Source organism: Pristis pectinata, chromosome 10, assembly GCF_009764475.1.
Source record: "Pristis pectinata isolate sPriPec2 chromosome 10, sPriPec2.1.pri, whole genome shotgun sequence".
In the NCBI taxonomy this organism is placed as follows: Eukaryota; Metazoa; Chordata; class Chondrichthyes; order Rhinopristiformes; family Pristidae; genus Pristis; species Pristis pectinata.
Window position 1 is genome coordinate 58,670,023 of NC_067414.1, and position 16,634 is coordinate 58,686,656.

The window sequence follows — 16,634 nt, forward strand, 5'->3', positions numbered from 1 at the left end:
CGCCAGGCTGCAGGGACAATAGGGCGGGGCTGACCAGTCGCAACGTCGCAAAGTAGGGTCCGCTGACCTGGACCAACCAAGAAATCTCGGAGCTGCAGACCCGAGACTGCGGTTCTGTAGCTGGGCAGTTCATCGTCGGCTTGCTGTGCGTCAGCCAGGGCCGTGTAGTCGACACCCAAGGATAGGTTGTGGATGGTTGGTCTGGAAAGTGCATCAGCAACGACATTATCCTTTCCGGAGACATGTTGGATGTCGGTGGTGAACTCGGAAATGTAGGATAAATGTCTCTGCTGACGAGCTGACCAGGGATCGGAGACTTTGGAGAAGGCAAAGGACAGAGGCTTATGATCGGTGAAAGCGGTGAAAGGCCTGCCTTCTAGAAAGTATCGGAAATGCCGGACCGCCAGATACAGCGCTAGAAGTTCCCGATCAAAAGCGCTGTACTTCAGTTCGGGCGGTCTAAGGTGTTTGCTGAAAAATGCCAAGGGTTGCCAGCGGCCTTCGAGTAGCTGTTCCAGTACCCCACCCACCGCGGTGTTGGACGCGTCTACCGTGAGGGCAGTCGGGACGTCAGTCCTAGGGTGTACCAGCATCGTGGCGTCTGCCAGGGCGTCTTTGGCCTTAACGAAAGCAGCCGCAGCCTCGTCAGTCCAGGTGATGTCCTTGCTCTTACCAGCCAGCAGCGAGAACAGAGGGCGCATGATACGGGCTGCTGCAGGGATGAAACGATGGTAAAAGTTGACCATCCCAAGGAATTCCTGTAGGCCTTTGACTGTGTCGGGGCGGGCAAAATGGCGGATAGCATCCACCTTGGCGGGTAGGGGTGTTGCCCCGTCGCTGGTGATTTTGTGGCCGAGGAAATCGATAGAGTCAAGTCCGAATTGGCACTTGGACGGGTTAATCGTGAGGCCGAAATCGCGGAGGCGGGAATACAGCTGGCGGAGGTGGGAAAGGTGTTCCTGGCGGTTACGGCTGGCGATCAGTATGTCGTCCAAGTAAATGAACACGAAGTCCAGGTCTCGGCCTACCGCGTCCATCAGCCGCTGGAAGGTCTGCGCGGCGTTCTTAAGGCCGAACGGCATCCGAAGGAATTCGAACAGGCCGAATGGGGTGATAATCGCAGTTTTGGGGACGTCATCCGGATGGACCGGGATTTGGTGGTATCCCCTAACGAGGTCCACTTTGGAAAAGATGCGGGCCTCGTGTAAGTTCGCTGCGAAGTCCTGGATGTGAGGGATGGGATAGCGGTCTGGGGTGGTGGCGTCATTCAGCCTGCGGTAGTCGCCGCAGGGCCTCCACCCTCCGGTGGCTTTGGGGACCATGTGCAGGGGGGAGGCCCAGGGGCTGTCTGACCTGCGAACAATCCCCAGCTCCTCCATGTGATGGAACTCTTCCTTTGCCAGGCGGAGCTTGTCTGGAGGTAATCGTCGTGCTCGGGCATGAAGGGGTGGCCCTGTGGTAATGATGTGGTGTCGTACCCCACGTGTGGGCCGAGAATTTGTAACGAAGGTGCCAAAATCGATGGGAATTCGGCTAGGAGCTTGGCGAAATCGTCGCCAGAAAGGGTAATGGAGTCCAGGCGCGGGGCTGGTGGGCTGATTTCTCCCAGGGGATAGGTCCGGAGAGTGCTAGAGTGGACTAACCGCTTCCTTCGCAGGTCGACTAACAGGTTGTGGGCCCGAAGGAAATCGGCGCCTAGGAGTGGTCGGGCGACGGTGGCAAGGGTAAAGGTCCAGGTAAAACGGCTGCCGCCAAAGTGTAATTGAAGCGTACGGGTGCCGAAAGACCGTATCGTTGTACCGTTGGCGGCATTGAGTAGAGGACCTGGTGGCCTGTCACGAGTGTCGCGGCCTGTCGGGGCAAAATACTGACCTCCGCTCCAGTATCAACGAGGAAATGCCGTCCAGATTTCTTGTCCTGAACGAAGAGGAGGCTCTGTCGGCGGCCAGCCGCCGTAGCCATCAGCGGCGGCTGGCCCTGGCGTTTCCCTGAAACTTGCAGGGTGGGGCGGCATCGACGGGCCTCCGCACCCCACCTCTGATGGTAGAAGCACAGCTGGTCACCCGTGTCGTCGTCTGCGTTCCTGGGGCGTGGCTGCTCGGTTGCTGGGGCCGGGCGAGGCAGGCGTTGGGCTCGCGGCCTGGTGATTTGACTGACGGACGAACCGCTCTCGCGCTTGGCCCTCCACAGGACATCTGCCCGGGCGGCCACCTCACGGGGGTTTGCTGAAGTCGGCGTCAGCTAACAACAAGTGGATGTCATCGGGGAGCTGTTCGAGGAAGGCCTGTTCGAACATCAGGCATGGCTTGTGTCCCTCGGCCAATGCCAGCATCTCATTCATTAGGGCGGATGGGGATCTGTCCCCCAGGCCATCCAGATGAAGCAGGCGGGCGGCGCGCTCACGACGGGAGAGGCCGAAGGTCCGGATCAAAAGATCTTTGAAAGCCGGGTACTTATCTTCCTCCGGAGGCGACTGGATGAAGTCTCCAACCTGGGCGGCTGTCTCCTGGTCCAGAGAGCTAACCACATGGTAGTACTTCGTGGAGTCGGAGGTGATCTGCCGAAGGTGGAATTGCGCTTCAGCCTGGTCAAACCAGACGCTGGGCCGAAGTGTCCAAAAGGTGGGCAGCTTGAGGGCCACTGCGTTGGCTGCTGCGCTGTCGTCCATTTCGCGGGTCCAAAAGCCGTTTGGACCGTCGGGGTCACCAATGTAGCGGTTGCTACCGCGGAATAAAACAAGACTCTACTCGGAGGATCGCCAAACAGAACTGGTTTATTTTCCCGCCTTGTGCGGGCCCTTTAAGGGAGAAAAACTCCCGCCCAAAAAAACCGGCAATGACGTAAGTCCCACGTCATCAGGACTTTCCCGCGCGCGGGTTCTCCCCGTCGCTCGGAAAGACGAGGCCCGCCGCCATCTTGGGCCTCGTCGCTCCAACGCCGCGCGACCCGACTGCCGAGCCGGTTCGCCCGACTAGACGGTGAGTCGCCACAATATCAAGAATATTGATTGGGCACTGTGATATTTACAGTTCAAATACTGTGTGCTATAAACAGTTCCAGTGTAGTGTCTCCATATTATATTCAGACCCTCTGACCTATTTTTCAATGTAAAATAACAATGAGTGTGGGGAACAAAAAATCACTATGCTAAAATCTGCAAAAATTGAAATTTTTTGTTCTATTCTAATAGTCTTGAATTAAATACTGAAAATTATGGCGAGCAGAACTTTCAACAGTCATGATATGGGAAAAAATATTGATTGAAGTGCATTGCACAATTAGTATTTGGAGATGGACTTTTATTTTTCACTCCATATTTATGTTAACTTCTCTTAAAATCACATGAGCATTTCCACAATGGTATTTTGGGTTGCATTTGCCAGAAGTTAAAACTTGTCTGCTTTACCAGTGACATTCTATTGTGGATATATGGTTGTAATTCATAATTTTACACAGACAATTAGATGATTTAAGGAGCTGAAACAATTAGGCAAATATTATGGTGAAGAATTATAGAAGGCCTACAAACAGTCAATCCACATATAATTTCATCCCTTTCAAGCTTCATTTCAAGTCCACCAAACCTATGCCCTCAGACTTATTTACCTTTCATGGAAAAAACAAGCTATTTGTATAGAAAAAGGAACATTTTGCTTTTAAAAACCCATTGCAGTCTTCTTAGGAATGTTCTAGATAAAAAAATGAAACAAATGGAAAATGGATCAAGAGTTTAATGCTTTAACAAGATGTTTCTTTATTTTAATGTGCTAGAAATCTATTTTAAATAATCATCACTTTTATAGTTTTACAACCTGAAGTGCATTATGGATTTGCTATTTGTGATCTTTCTTTTCTCAAGTTGCATTTTTCATGCTAAACAAGCACCTTATTGTGACAATAATTGGAAATGATATTTTGATTTCCTTCGATACCAGGATGAGTTTCCATTAACCCAGTTAGAGGATTTCTTTGGAACGTTGATGGAGAATTAAATTGCATTACATAGAATAAAGTATTTGGACATTTATTAAAGCTGTAGCTGACAAGAATTATTGATATCTAATATAAGAACAGAAAATGCCAGAAATTGTTGGAGTTGTGAGGCAGCAGCTTTACTCACTGCACTACTCTGTTACAATCAGAGATGGCATTCCAGGCAAGATGAAATTTTGGAAACTTACGAGAGCATTGAGAATTGTTTTTTAAAAGAAAAAATACGTTCCTACATTTTGTGATCTATGCTGCTTTCCTTATAGAGAGGACCCATGTCAGCTATGAAGTCAAAAGTGATGTTGCAGTTGTGCGATTTAACACACCAAATTCTAAGGTAACAATGAATTTGAGCATTTAATAATGATTTGCTGCTGAGTGAGTTTAATCATCAGTTCATCAACTAAGAATAAAGATATTCTTAAAGGGCAGAGGTTCTTCAGTAGGTATTCTGTTGTCTGTTTATTCTGATCTAAAAACAAAATGAATTACCATATTTCAAGAATTTAACAAAGGAAGTTGAAGTGCAGATTTTCTTTTTGCACTTTTTCAGTGTAAAGCATGAGCAGGAAATAGAAGTAGTTGTAGGCCATCCACCCCCCCCTCCTGGCAGGTTTTCCTTCAATAAGAACATGGCTGATCTTGTATATCAGCACCACTTACCCTGCACTATCTTTATATGCTTTGATTTTCTTAATACCTTACAATTTATTGATCTCTGTCTTGAATTTATTTGGACACTGTGCTTCTGCAACCCTCTTGGGTGAAGAATTCCAATAATTCACTACTCTCTCTAGGTAAGTAAATTTATTTTCATCTCTGTCGTGAATGGCCAATCCCTTGTGTTGATTCTCTAATCTGTGGTTGCCTACAACCAGCCAAGGAGGCATCAGCTTTGCATCTACCCTGTTGAGCTCCTTTGGACTATCATTTGTTTTGGAGGCCAAAGTGCCTGCTTATCATTAGATATCAATGTGCATGTGAAACCATTAAGGAAATAAATAATGTACACTAATTTTGTAGAATTGAGTTAGTAACTAGCATTGCACTTTGATGGACAGGTCAAATTCAGCATAGAGTACAATTCCAAATTTTCTCCTTGGATAAATGGGTATTAAGTGAAATCTCTCATCGCTATTCACAAGAAGAAAATAAGTCCAAATTTGATGCTAATAGGCAGAGTTAATCAGAAAAATAATAGAAATACTTACGGAAATGTTGAAGAAAGGGTGCATGAGTAGAATAGGCTTTGTTATGTGCCTAATTGTGCTTTTGCCTAGGAATGTTCTATTCTTTAGTTAGTTCATTCATCGTAATAGACCCAATATTAATTCTTTGGTTTTGATGATAATATTGGTCTGGATTTTGTGCCAAGGAACACCTCTCAGTTTATTATGCTTGCATCTACTCATGCATTTTTTTTGAGCAACAACAAGAGATCCTTTTAAATGTATAGTCTTCTCTGAGGTTTGTGATTTTCTTTGGTCTGAATAATAGCACATCTTGTGAAGAATGCTCTTGAATAAGGATACAATGGAAGAGTGATTAGAGAACTGCTTTCCAGAAGTTGGGTGATTGATCTGAAGATGCTAGTTCCAATCTCATCACAACAGCTGAAAAATTTTAAATCCTGTAATTAAATTTAATAATATTAAATAATTTAGGAGATAGAAATCTAGTAGTAACCATTTAACTACTAGATTGTCAGAAAATACAGCTGATTCATTAATGTACTTCAGGGAAGGAAAAATGCCAGCCACCCTTGTATGCCTTGACTTATGGACCACAACAATGAAATAATTTGCAAAAACCTGTCAATTCAGGACCAATTAGAGGTAGTCAATAAATGCTGCCTTGCATATGACACCCGCATTCCATGAATAAATAAAAAACCGAACCATGCAGAATCTAAGCCAGTAAGTTAAATTATTTAGTTCAATGTAAAATCATCTAAAAGGGCATGTCAAAATAGAGAAAAGATAGATGATTTTTTTTTTAAACTTGTCCAATATTTATAATACAGAAATGAAAGACATCACACTGGCAATATAGCAGGACAATGTAGACTTGACATCTTGATTTGTGCATTGAACTGCACATTTGCATTTATTATTTGATTTACTCATGACTGTCAGCATTGATAACCTCAGCATTATTTCTAATGTGAAATCTGGGCTTTTCGTTACTTGCCAACAATTTATGCATAAAAAATAATTTTGTATGCATTTAGCAGTAAGCAACAGATTAAAATGAATTTTTAAAAAAGAATTAAGATCATTATTGGTTTCATAATGCATAGTGAACCTCACTGAAAATGAAAATGAGAAAAGTAAAGAGGGTCAAAGAGTTTAAGAGTAGAACCTATTCTAAAAATGAACCAAATTCTTTCAGAAATGTGTAAATAGTGGAAGTGTTGCCCAAAGGGGGAAAAATAGCCAGTTATCAACCGAAGAAAGCTATTTGTAGAGGCACAAGTGCTAAGTCTGCCATTCACATCTATTATCAGCAGATGAATTAGCAGAAGAACTAATTTTGATTGAAGTAGATACAGAGGAAGCCAGCATTTGTATTAGAAAAGGTATCTCATGTCGTAGGATGCATCTTACTTTGCTAAGGTAAGACAGGGTAGCCGTTCTAATAACTCTGACCATGAATATGGTAAAGATGCTGAAGGAGAAGATGAATAAACCAAGCAATTATAAGCCATTTGGTGCAAGTTGACGAAAGGAAAGAAAAAAAGTTGGTAAATGATTGTTTTTTAGACTTTGGGAAGGATGATTTGGTATCTTTTAGGGTTAGTGTTGGGACTACTGATAAATTACCTGGATGGGTATTTGGGGCATGATTTCTGATTATTGCAAACAACAAAAAATTTGGAAATGAAATGACAAATTAAATGAAATGCACAAGTTGAGAAACATTGGACATTTTGGTTTTATTAAAAGGCACAACATATATGGAACATGCTGCCAGGGGAAATAGTAGAGGCAGATACATTTACATGTTTTAAAGGCATTTGGACAGATACTTGAATAGGAAAGCTAGCACTTGGATGGGATTAGCGTAGCTAGGCATTGCAGTTGGCATAGACGAGTTGGGCCAAAAGGCCTGTTTCTTTGCTGTACAACTCTGACTCTAAATTGGATCACCATTCTTTGAAATTTAGTAGAATGAGGGTTGATCTTAAATGGGTATGACAGGGTAGGTGTTTCCACTGGTAGGAGAGTTTCTAATGGAAGGATATTGTTACGAGATAAGGGGGCAATTTTGTTAAACTGAGGTTTAGAATTTTTTTGATGGTGTAGAAGTTCGTGAACCTCTGGAATCCTCTACCCCAGAGGGCTGTGGAGGCTAGGTTCTGGGGCAAAGAAGAGGTAGATTAATCCCTGAAAGATCAGGGAAATGAGGGATATGTGGAACTGGCACTGAAAGGAGTTGAGGCCTGGGGAAATTAGCCATGATCAAATTGAATTGTGGGCCAGGCTGCCCACTCCTGCTAGGTTCTTGTTTCTGGTGTGTTCTGCTTCGTTTATCTTCTACTCTCGGTACCTTTGACCTGTTATTAGTGGTTATGCCTTCAGTTATTTCATTCCTAAGCACTGAAATTGCTCTGTATAGTTGTCCGCCTAAAGCACCTTTCAGACCCTATTTAAAAATTCATTGCTTTAACTAAGCTCTGGAATTATTTACTGTTAATATTTCTGATTACACTTCTGTTAAACACTATGGGAAGTTATTTGATATTAAAAGTGCAAAGTAAATAGAATATATTCTCTCTCCTCTCCTCTCTCTTCTTCCCCCCCCCCCCCCCCCCCCCCCCCCACCCTTTCGGGCAGAAGATACAAAAGCCTGAAAGCACGTACCATCAGGTTTGAGGACAGTTTCTATCCTGCTGTTATAATACTATTGAACGGTTCCCTAGCACGATAAGATGGACTCTTTGACCTCACAATCTACCTCATTATGATCTTGCACCTTATTGTCTACCTGCACTGCACTTTCTCTGTAGCTGTTTCACTTTACTCTGCATTCTGTTATTGTTTTACCTTGTACTACCTCAATGCACAGTTGTAATGAGTGGATCTGTATGAATGGTATGCAAGGCAAGTTTTTCACTCTACTTCTGTACATGTGACAATAAACCAATTTACCAATATGTTAATTTTCACATCTTGAGTTTTACAAAGTATGCTTTCAGAAAGTGAAAAGTTTAAAAAAAAATTTAACATTCTAGAATATTTTCAAAAACACTGATAAAGGTCTATCAAAGGTCCAGTATTGAGCCCTTGCAGGTCCATTGCACAATGTGGAAACAATTAAGATGAATATAAGAATTGATGTTTATTTAGGTATCTGATTCTGTGCCTTTGAATGTGAAGTGCATATTGGAAATTAAGTCTTGAGATATTCAAAAAAAATAATGTGACTATTTTGAAATTTGTTTCCTTTTGATTCTGTCTAGGTTAACACTATATCTGAAAGGCTACAGTCAGAATTTACTGATGTGATGAATGAAGTCTGGGCAAATGATGCGGTTAGAAGCGTTGTACTTATTTCATCAAAACCAGGCTGTTTTATCGCTGGTGCTGACATCAAGTATGTTGCAATTTTTAAATATATTTCCAGGCATTACACAAGGAATTATTTGTAGGACTATAGAAGAGCAGTGGGATGAGACTAGTTCTTTCAAGGAATTGACAGTCATAATTGGCTGTTGGACCTCCTTGTGTGATGTAAAATTCTATATTATTCCATGTCATTTATGCAGTGCTACCTACAGCTTTTCCCTTTTTTTCCGTTCACATCGCCCCTCTGATTTTTCTCTCTTTTTTCTAAACCTTCTTAGATAACATAAGATATTTATTAGTCACGTGTACGTCAAAACACACAGGAAAATGTATCTTTTTGCATTACTGAGAATGTGCTGGGGGCAGCCCGCAAGTGTCACCACTCTTCCGGCGCCAATAGAGCATGCCCACAACTCCTAACCTGTACGTCTTTGGAACGTGGGACGAAACCGGAGGAAACCCATGCAGACACGGGGAGAGCGTCCTTGCAGACAGCGGGAGGAATTGAACCTGGGTTGCTGGTGCTGTAATAGTGTTATGCAGACTGCTAGACTACTGTGCCACCCAGTTGTTAACCATTTTTCCGCCAGTTATAACTTCAAAGACTGTGGGGAAACTTGCTTGAATCTTTCTTGTCAGATTATCATTAATGCATTCAAGGGGAGGAAAGCTTTGCATAACATACATTTTCAGAATTGTATTTTGGAACAAAATCAATTTATAACAGAAAATTGTTTATCTGTAATCTGCATTAAATAGTTAAGTGTTCATGTGTTGAAAGAAACTGTATAATTTCTTATTTGATCAAAACTTTATAAATGTATTAATGTTCTTCAGGTTAGGCTGAAGCCTTTGTTCCTATTGCAGTCCCCAAAATGAGAGCAAGAGAAGATTATTTAATAGCTTAATAGAAATTAGGCTGTTAGCAAGAGGTTGGCATTGGCTGCAGTATTGTTAAATCCCATGAATGCTAACAAAGTTGCATTGTAAAAGGGTTACATTAGCATTAAATATAGTTACACAAAACCTTGTTTTGTTTGCAGTATGATAGGGGAGTGTAAAACTTTTGAAGAGCTGGTTCGCTTATCTCAAAAAGGACAGAAAATATTTGAGAAGCTGGAAGGATCCACTAAACCAATCGTAGCTGCTATCAATGGTTCCTGTCTTGGTGGTGGTCTTGAGGTATGGAATGTGTTCCTATTTTGTTATGTGCAATCTAACCAATTACAGAGAAACTAGCAGAAAGGGCTTGAAGCTGATGGCCACCATTATCTGAAGTTTTAGGAAGAAGCTGAATTTTTTTTTCCCCTGATGTGAAGGAAGTATGTACGTGGATTCAATTTGGTTTTTTTTAAGAGCCAGATGATTTGGAGTAATATTTTCGGCTAGTAAGCCAATAAATCTCACTTAGCCACTTAAGAAAATGTGATGTTTAGGATATTTTGTAACTGAAATAGTTGATAAGTAACTTAAATTCATTTCACTTCTGATGTATTCTCTTGATTCCACTGTAAAAGGCCACAAGCAATCCGTCGAGGTGCATGTTATTGACAGCAATTTTATTTCCTTTGAATTTAGCATCTGTGGAAATGCTAAAATCGTTGCCATTATGGTGCAATGACAGTGAACATTGCTGGTTTTGTTAACATTACAATTTAAAACTTGGTCCATTATTCAATTTAAACAAAATTGTCTGACTCTTTGCCTGCAATCTATTTAAAAGGTTAAAATTCTTCTTAATAATACTAGCATTGTTCCTATTCACTTTGCATTAAACTCCAGATTAATGTTGTGCCAAGAAGACAACTTTTTAAGTTTGTGCCAGGGTGAGGACCAATGCAAACTAGAGGTATTCCACCAGGTAGTCCCCTGTCCACCCCTATCTGGTTCTGTTTCCATCTGCCATTCACTACTCCTCTAATGGTTCCCATTGTCACCTCTTTTACTTATCAGTCCAGCACTGTGTGTTCCTGCTTATCTCCCTCCAGCAGCTGTCTCCAAACTTCACACTCCCCCTCCCCTTCACCCTGTCTGCCTCCATTTATCATTCATCTGCCACTGTCTCCCAACTCCAACCCCACTCCTCTCCCTTATCTGGCGCAACCTGCTTGTCATCTTACACCCCTCTTCAGTCCACCAATCAATTCAGACTCGTCCCTTACCACTCCTCTTTTCTTTATATTGGCTATCTCATCCCTCCACTCTCAGTTCTGATGCAGGGTTTCAACCGGAAACATCAACAATTCCTTTCCTCCCACAGACACTACTAGACCTGCTGAGTTCCTCCAGCAGATTTTGTTGCTCAAATAAATCTAGTTGGGCTTATTTGTGTGTTATAACACTTTTTTTTATAAAACATGTTTTAAATCTATCTTGAATGAACTGCATCTGCTATCTTAGAGGCATTTACCTCAAAATTCTGAATACCTGCAAACATTGTGCATTGTTTCAGTTTTTCCTCTTTGTTTTTCTCTTCCCATTTTGCTATTATGATTTGTTTGCTTCTAACCATTTGAAAAGTAAACTTCACTAAATGTATAACTCAAAGCTTATCCAGTCTTCTTTCTCCACAACATATTTAAGGTAAAATGCAACAATTGAAGCATGTAATTATTAAAGCAGTGTTGAACAGGTCACATTTGGTGATGCAGTCTTTATTATAGAAAAGGTGTGATTTTGCTGGAGAGAGTGCAGAGGAGATTTGCCAAGATGTTGAGGACTAGGATGGGAGAACTGGTCATCATGAAGTCATAGAATTGTACAGCATAGAAACCAGCCCTTTGGCCCAACTGGTCCATGCCCACCAAGATCCCCCATCCAAGCTCGTCCCATTTGCTGGCATTTGGCCCTTAACCTTCATGCGGAGAGATGGAATAGGCTGGGCTTGTTTTTCCTGCAGTGAAGGAGGCTGAGGGGTGACCTATATAGGATTATGAGAGGCATAGTTAGGATAGATGGTCAAAATCTTTTTCCCATGCTACCGAAAACAAGAAGGTTTAAGGTGAGAAAGAAATTTTGAGTGATCTGAGGGGTAAGTATTTTTCACAGAGCAGTTGATTTCTGGAACTTGCTGCCAGAGCTGGTGGTGGAATCAGATACAATTACTACATATAAAATGCATGTAGACAGGCACTTAAACAGGCAAGGCATTGAATGATACAGTTCTAATGTGAGCAAAAGAGATTAGTGTAGGTGGACAAAAAGGTTGATGTGGATGTGCATGCTGAAGGGCCCATTTCTGTGCTATATGCATCTATGACTATTTATAGAGCTAGTCATATAATTCATCAGGAATTTTGCTATTCTTTGTCTTGACTATCAATTGCTGGTGTGGAATTGTTTCATAATTTTTTTTGGCTTCGTGATTTGACAATGCAGCAACTTGTGGTTTGCATTGTTACCCTCATAGAAGGTAAGATTTTTTTATTAGTCACGTACATCAAAACACACAGTAAAATGAATTTTTTTGCATAGTGTTCTGTGGGGAGCCCACAAATGTTGCCACGCTTCCGGTGCCAACATAGCATGCCCACAACTTGAATACCTCAAGATCTTGTTCTATGCATCACTATTTCATTTCCAGTTTTGGTGCTCAACATATCCATGTTAACTGAAATCGTGACCTATATATTTAAAAAAATATATATATGATTTGTATGTAGTGGTGGTTTTGATTTAATTTCCTGTAATTTTCCGGTCAGAAATAGAATATGATGAACATCTGGGTTGATGTGAATTGTGATTTGTATGACATCGATATACAAAGAGTGATCTGTTGTTGCATAGATCTCTGATATATTGCTTACAAAATTGTGATTGCTTTCAGCTTTGTGATTGAATGGCAACATAGCTATTTGCCTACAGAGAATGCTCATTGTGTGACTTAATAAAATTATTTTTGTACATCTGTCACTGAAACTAAAGTATTGAATGTGTTTATAGGTTGCAATTGCCTGCCATTACAGGATAGCAACAAAGGACAAAAAGACAGTCCTGGGCACTCCAGAGGTCATGCTTGGTATACTGCCTGGGGCTGGTGGTACTCAGCGATTGCCAAAGATGGTAATTAAGTTTATTATGTAAATTTGATTACAGTATAAACTGAAATGTCTGAATTCAGAGGTGCTGTCCTTGTTTGTCAAAATTTATAATGGAACAGCCTAGTGTAGTTTAAGTATTGGAGAAAAGTACTGGTGTAGACTTGATGGATCTGTTGCTCTGCAGCATTGAGGTTTTCTTCATACCTTAGAAGATGTGTTCTTCACTTGATGTAATTTGAAGAGAAAAATCTGATCAGCTTTCCAAAAAGTTATTCACACAGAACAAATTGATTTTTAAGATTCTAAGACCTTTTGAAATGTTTTATGCAATCCACATACATAAGAGGGATTGATAGCTTTTAAATACATACATGTACAAAAATGTGTTAGAAAAGAGACCGGAAAATGAGGGAAAATTATTGTTGCATATTTAAAAGTGCAAACAAATCCAGGAGTGTGTATGTACCTATTTACCTAATGTGCATGGTAGGTAACGCAATGGAGTTTTTACTCAAAGACATTAGACAAAAATTTAAAAGAGAAAAATAAATAAAAGCTGAGAACAGATTTCAAAGAAGAAGATTGTGTTGACTATCCTGAGTTATTCAGACAGACAAAAAACATATAAATTTATTGTGATAGAAGGATATAAAATAAACACTGGACGATAGAATTGAAGGATATAAGATGATGGAATTAGATGGCAATGGCTTGTCTGGAACATAAACTGGCATAAACCATTTTGGCCAAATGGCCTGTTTCTGTGCTGTACATTGAATTACATTCAACGTCCTAATTTCTTGCAATGGTTTATTATCAGATTGGTCTTCCTAATGCTCTTGACATCATGTTGACTGGGAAAAACATTCACGCCGATAAAGCCAAGAAGATGGGTTTGGTGGACCATTTAGTTTCTCCCCTGGGTAAGTTTATCCATCTGAGTAGTGAGCTGGATCATGCTTGATTTGCCTGCACTTCACATTCATTCTGTGAGGCTATAATGGGTCTATAGGCTTTGTTACTTAAACTGTTACATGAGGTAGAACAGTCCACAATCAGCAAATAGGCCTCAAGTAGTCAACACTCAGGCCCTGTCCCCAACCCTGAAGGCCTTTTGACAGCTTGTGCATCTGTTTAACCTGATTATCGGGTCATTTGGAAATAACTGAATAGATTTAAATGATTAAAAACAATTATTTGAAATTAAAAATCAGAAGATTTATTTTAAAACATTTATCTGATACAAATTAAACAAAAGCATTAACATTAAACTACCTGTGTCAATAAAGCCTTGTTAGAACTTTATAGGTATGTATGAGATCCCCTTTCATTCTTCTATACTTGAGTAAATATGGCCCTAATCTACCCAATCTGTCCTCGTATATCCAGCCATTCTAGAATCAGTTTAGTATACCTTCATAACCTCCATCCATGGCATGAACATCCTTCGTCCGATAAGGAGACTAAAACCACACAAAGCTCTAGATGGGTTCTTGACCAAGGCCCTGTACAGCTGTAGCAAAGCATCCTTGCTCCTGTACTCAAATCCTCTTAGCAGTGATGGTCAGCATACCACTTGCCTTCCTAAATGCTTGCTGGACCTGAAGATGGCTTTCAGTGACTGGTGTACAAGGACATCCTGGTCTCTTCACACTACATTTTTCTAGTCTCTCATCAAGTGTATCCTTCCTGTCAGCTCAACATTGATGCTCTGCCCCAGGATTCAATGCCAAGTCCAGTAATGAAGTGAAAAGTCATTGATCCACAAAGAGGACCCTGTTGGTAGAATCTGTTTATGAATTTTTGCTATACTGCAATTGACTGGAGGCTACATGTACTTGACTGAAGCATTATCATGATAATGAACAATCCTTAATATTAGCAATAAACAGCAATCGAATTCCCATTTGAGTGAAAAGCTGTTTTGTTCATGGCTGTACAGTTAACTTGTGCCTATTAAAAGAAATCAGAGGGGCAGGGAGTGCAGAGGTTGGGGGCACTGAAGGGAAAAAGATGGCGGGTGAGGACAGGGACTTTGGGGCAGGTTGAGGGGATGAGGGCAAAATATTTTTTTTTGTCAGGAAGTCTTGAGGTCTGGAGTGCAGAGGCTTTACACTGAAACTAATGCAAATGCTTTTTCATTGTACAAGTTTTACTTATCACAGCATCTTCCCAGAATGCAACCTTTTCATGTATCAAGAACTGTCTGTATTTATCCCTGTAAACATCAATTGATACATAGCATATACTTACAGATTTTGTCCAACATTAATTTTGTACTACATGATTCATTATGTTCAAATAGTACATCATGGTCACAGAGTCCTATGGTGCACAGAGAGATCCAGCTGTTCTACATTTGAAACTTTTATTTCAAATGTTTTACTTCAATACTGGATAGGAGAGTAGACTGGCATAAATCTACCCAATCAACAATACTTCTGGATGTTTAAAATGGTTTTTGAAAGCAAGTGTTGTTGTCTACAAATGACTCTGAAATTTGTAACTTCATAAATTGGTTCTTATTTATTCTGGACATTGTTACCCTCATAGAAGTGGATGGAGCCATATACCAGTGCTGAAGCACATTATATCTAAAATTGCAATCATTTTTGAACTTCATAGGGCCTGGGTTGAAAAGTCCGGAAGAGAGGACAGTGGAATACTTAGAAGAAGTAGCAATTAATTGTGCCAGAGGAATAGCAAATAAACAGATCTCTCTTAAGAAGGATAAGAAACTGATTGACAGTAAGTATTCAAAACAAAACATGTAGTTTTCTATATAACTAATAGGATTTTTAAATTTTATGTTGCAGTAAATGATTTCTGTTCATCTTTCAATGCAAAGTTTAACAAGTTTCTGTAAACTTTCTCTGGCTTAATTTTGTATTCTTGTTGTAATGTTTGCGGTCTTCATTTATGATCTCACAGTTACAACATCTATCCATTGGCTGTGCATGAAGTTTTTTTTTGCCAAATTTGGAAACACTGCAAGCATTTCTATATTAAATTCTTCTTTAAAGTTTAATCATGTTGAAGGCAAGCTCTTGAAATCTGGCCCAGCAGTGAGAAGCAGAGCCAAATCTTTGTTCCCAGTTTAAAATTCAAGTTATTCAACTAATAAGGGACTACAAATTGGTGTTGGCATTAAGTTAGAAGTGATACTAACTTTGCCAGGATCACCAATGCTGATTATTGCTCATTAATCCTCATTGGAAATTTTTACATGCAGGTATGAGGTTTTAACTTGGTCTAAGCACCAGCCAGGATTTGGTAAGATTTCAAGTGGTACTTATTTTGCTACTTGCCCAGTTTTATTTGTTAGTATGTGCCATTAATAGATTATATATTGAATTGAGAATTGTATTCATTGTCAGGGTGTAGGTTTTGCTGACAAAACCAGCATTTATTCATCATTCCCAAGTGTCCTTGAGAAGTTGCCTTCTTTAACCTCAAGTCTGTGCAGGTGTGAAGACAATCTCACAACACTGTGAGGTAGGATATTCCAGGATTTTGACGATAAAGGATAGGTGACATGTCTGAGATAGGATAGTCTACATCAGAATGGAAGTGATCGTGCTTCCTCCATGTACTGTTAACTTGTCCATTAGGTGGTGAAGGCTACAGGTCAGGGAGATTTTATATTGAACTTCAAAATGAACTTTGAATAACACATTTTAAGCGATCACAAAGACTGTGTCTTTTTTTTTTACCTCCATTACATTACCCAAATCCATCACTGTTTTGACACGTCTATTGGTGAAACTCTTGCCTGCCTTTGTCAGCTGCAGATTTGATTTTTCAAAGTCTATTTTGGATGGCCTTCCTTGTTGTATCCTCTGAACTTGCGGTCATCTGGCCCATCCCTTGTGCTAGCAGACCCACATTGCCTCTTATGGAATGTATGAGCTTGGCCCTTGTTCCTTCTATCACTGCTCCTCCAGTTTAGTTGAAATGAACATTCTGCAGGAACACAGCTTGGTTTATTCATTACTTTATAATCCAAATTGCTCATGTCTGTGCTGCTTTAGAGAGA

General features: G+C 40.7%; 1 protein-coding gene across 1 annotated transcript in view; it reads left to right on the plus strand.

Moving 5' to 3' along the window:
• hadhaa (hydroxyacyl-CoA dehydrogenase trifunctional multienzyme complex subunit alpha a) overlaps positions 1–16,634 on the plus strand; it is a 63,323-nt gene that overhangs the window by 17,907 nt on the left and 28,782 nt on the right. Inside the window, exons 3-8 of the mRNA XM_052024664.1 lie at positions 4,257–4,327; positions 8,453–8,586; positions 9,602–9,740; positions 12,501–12,620; positions 13,419–13,521; positions 15,224–15,346. Of these exons, the coding sequence (XP_051880624.1) occupies positions 4,257–4,327; positions 8,453–8,586; positions 9,602–9,740; positions 12,501–12,620; positions 13,419–13,521; positions 15,224–15,346 (690 nt within the window). The remainder of the gene's footprint in view (positions 1–4,256; positions 4,328–8,452; positions 8,587–9,601; positions 9,741–12,500; positions 12,621–13,418; positions 13,522–15,223; positions 15,347–16,634) is intronic.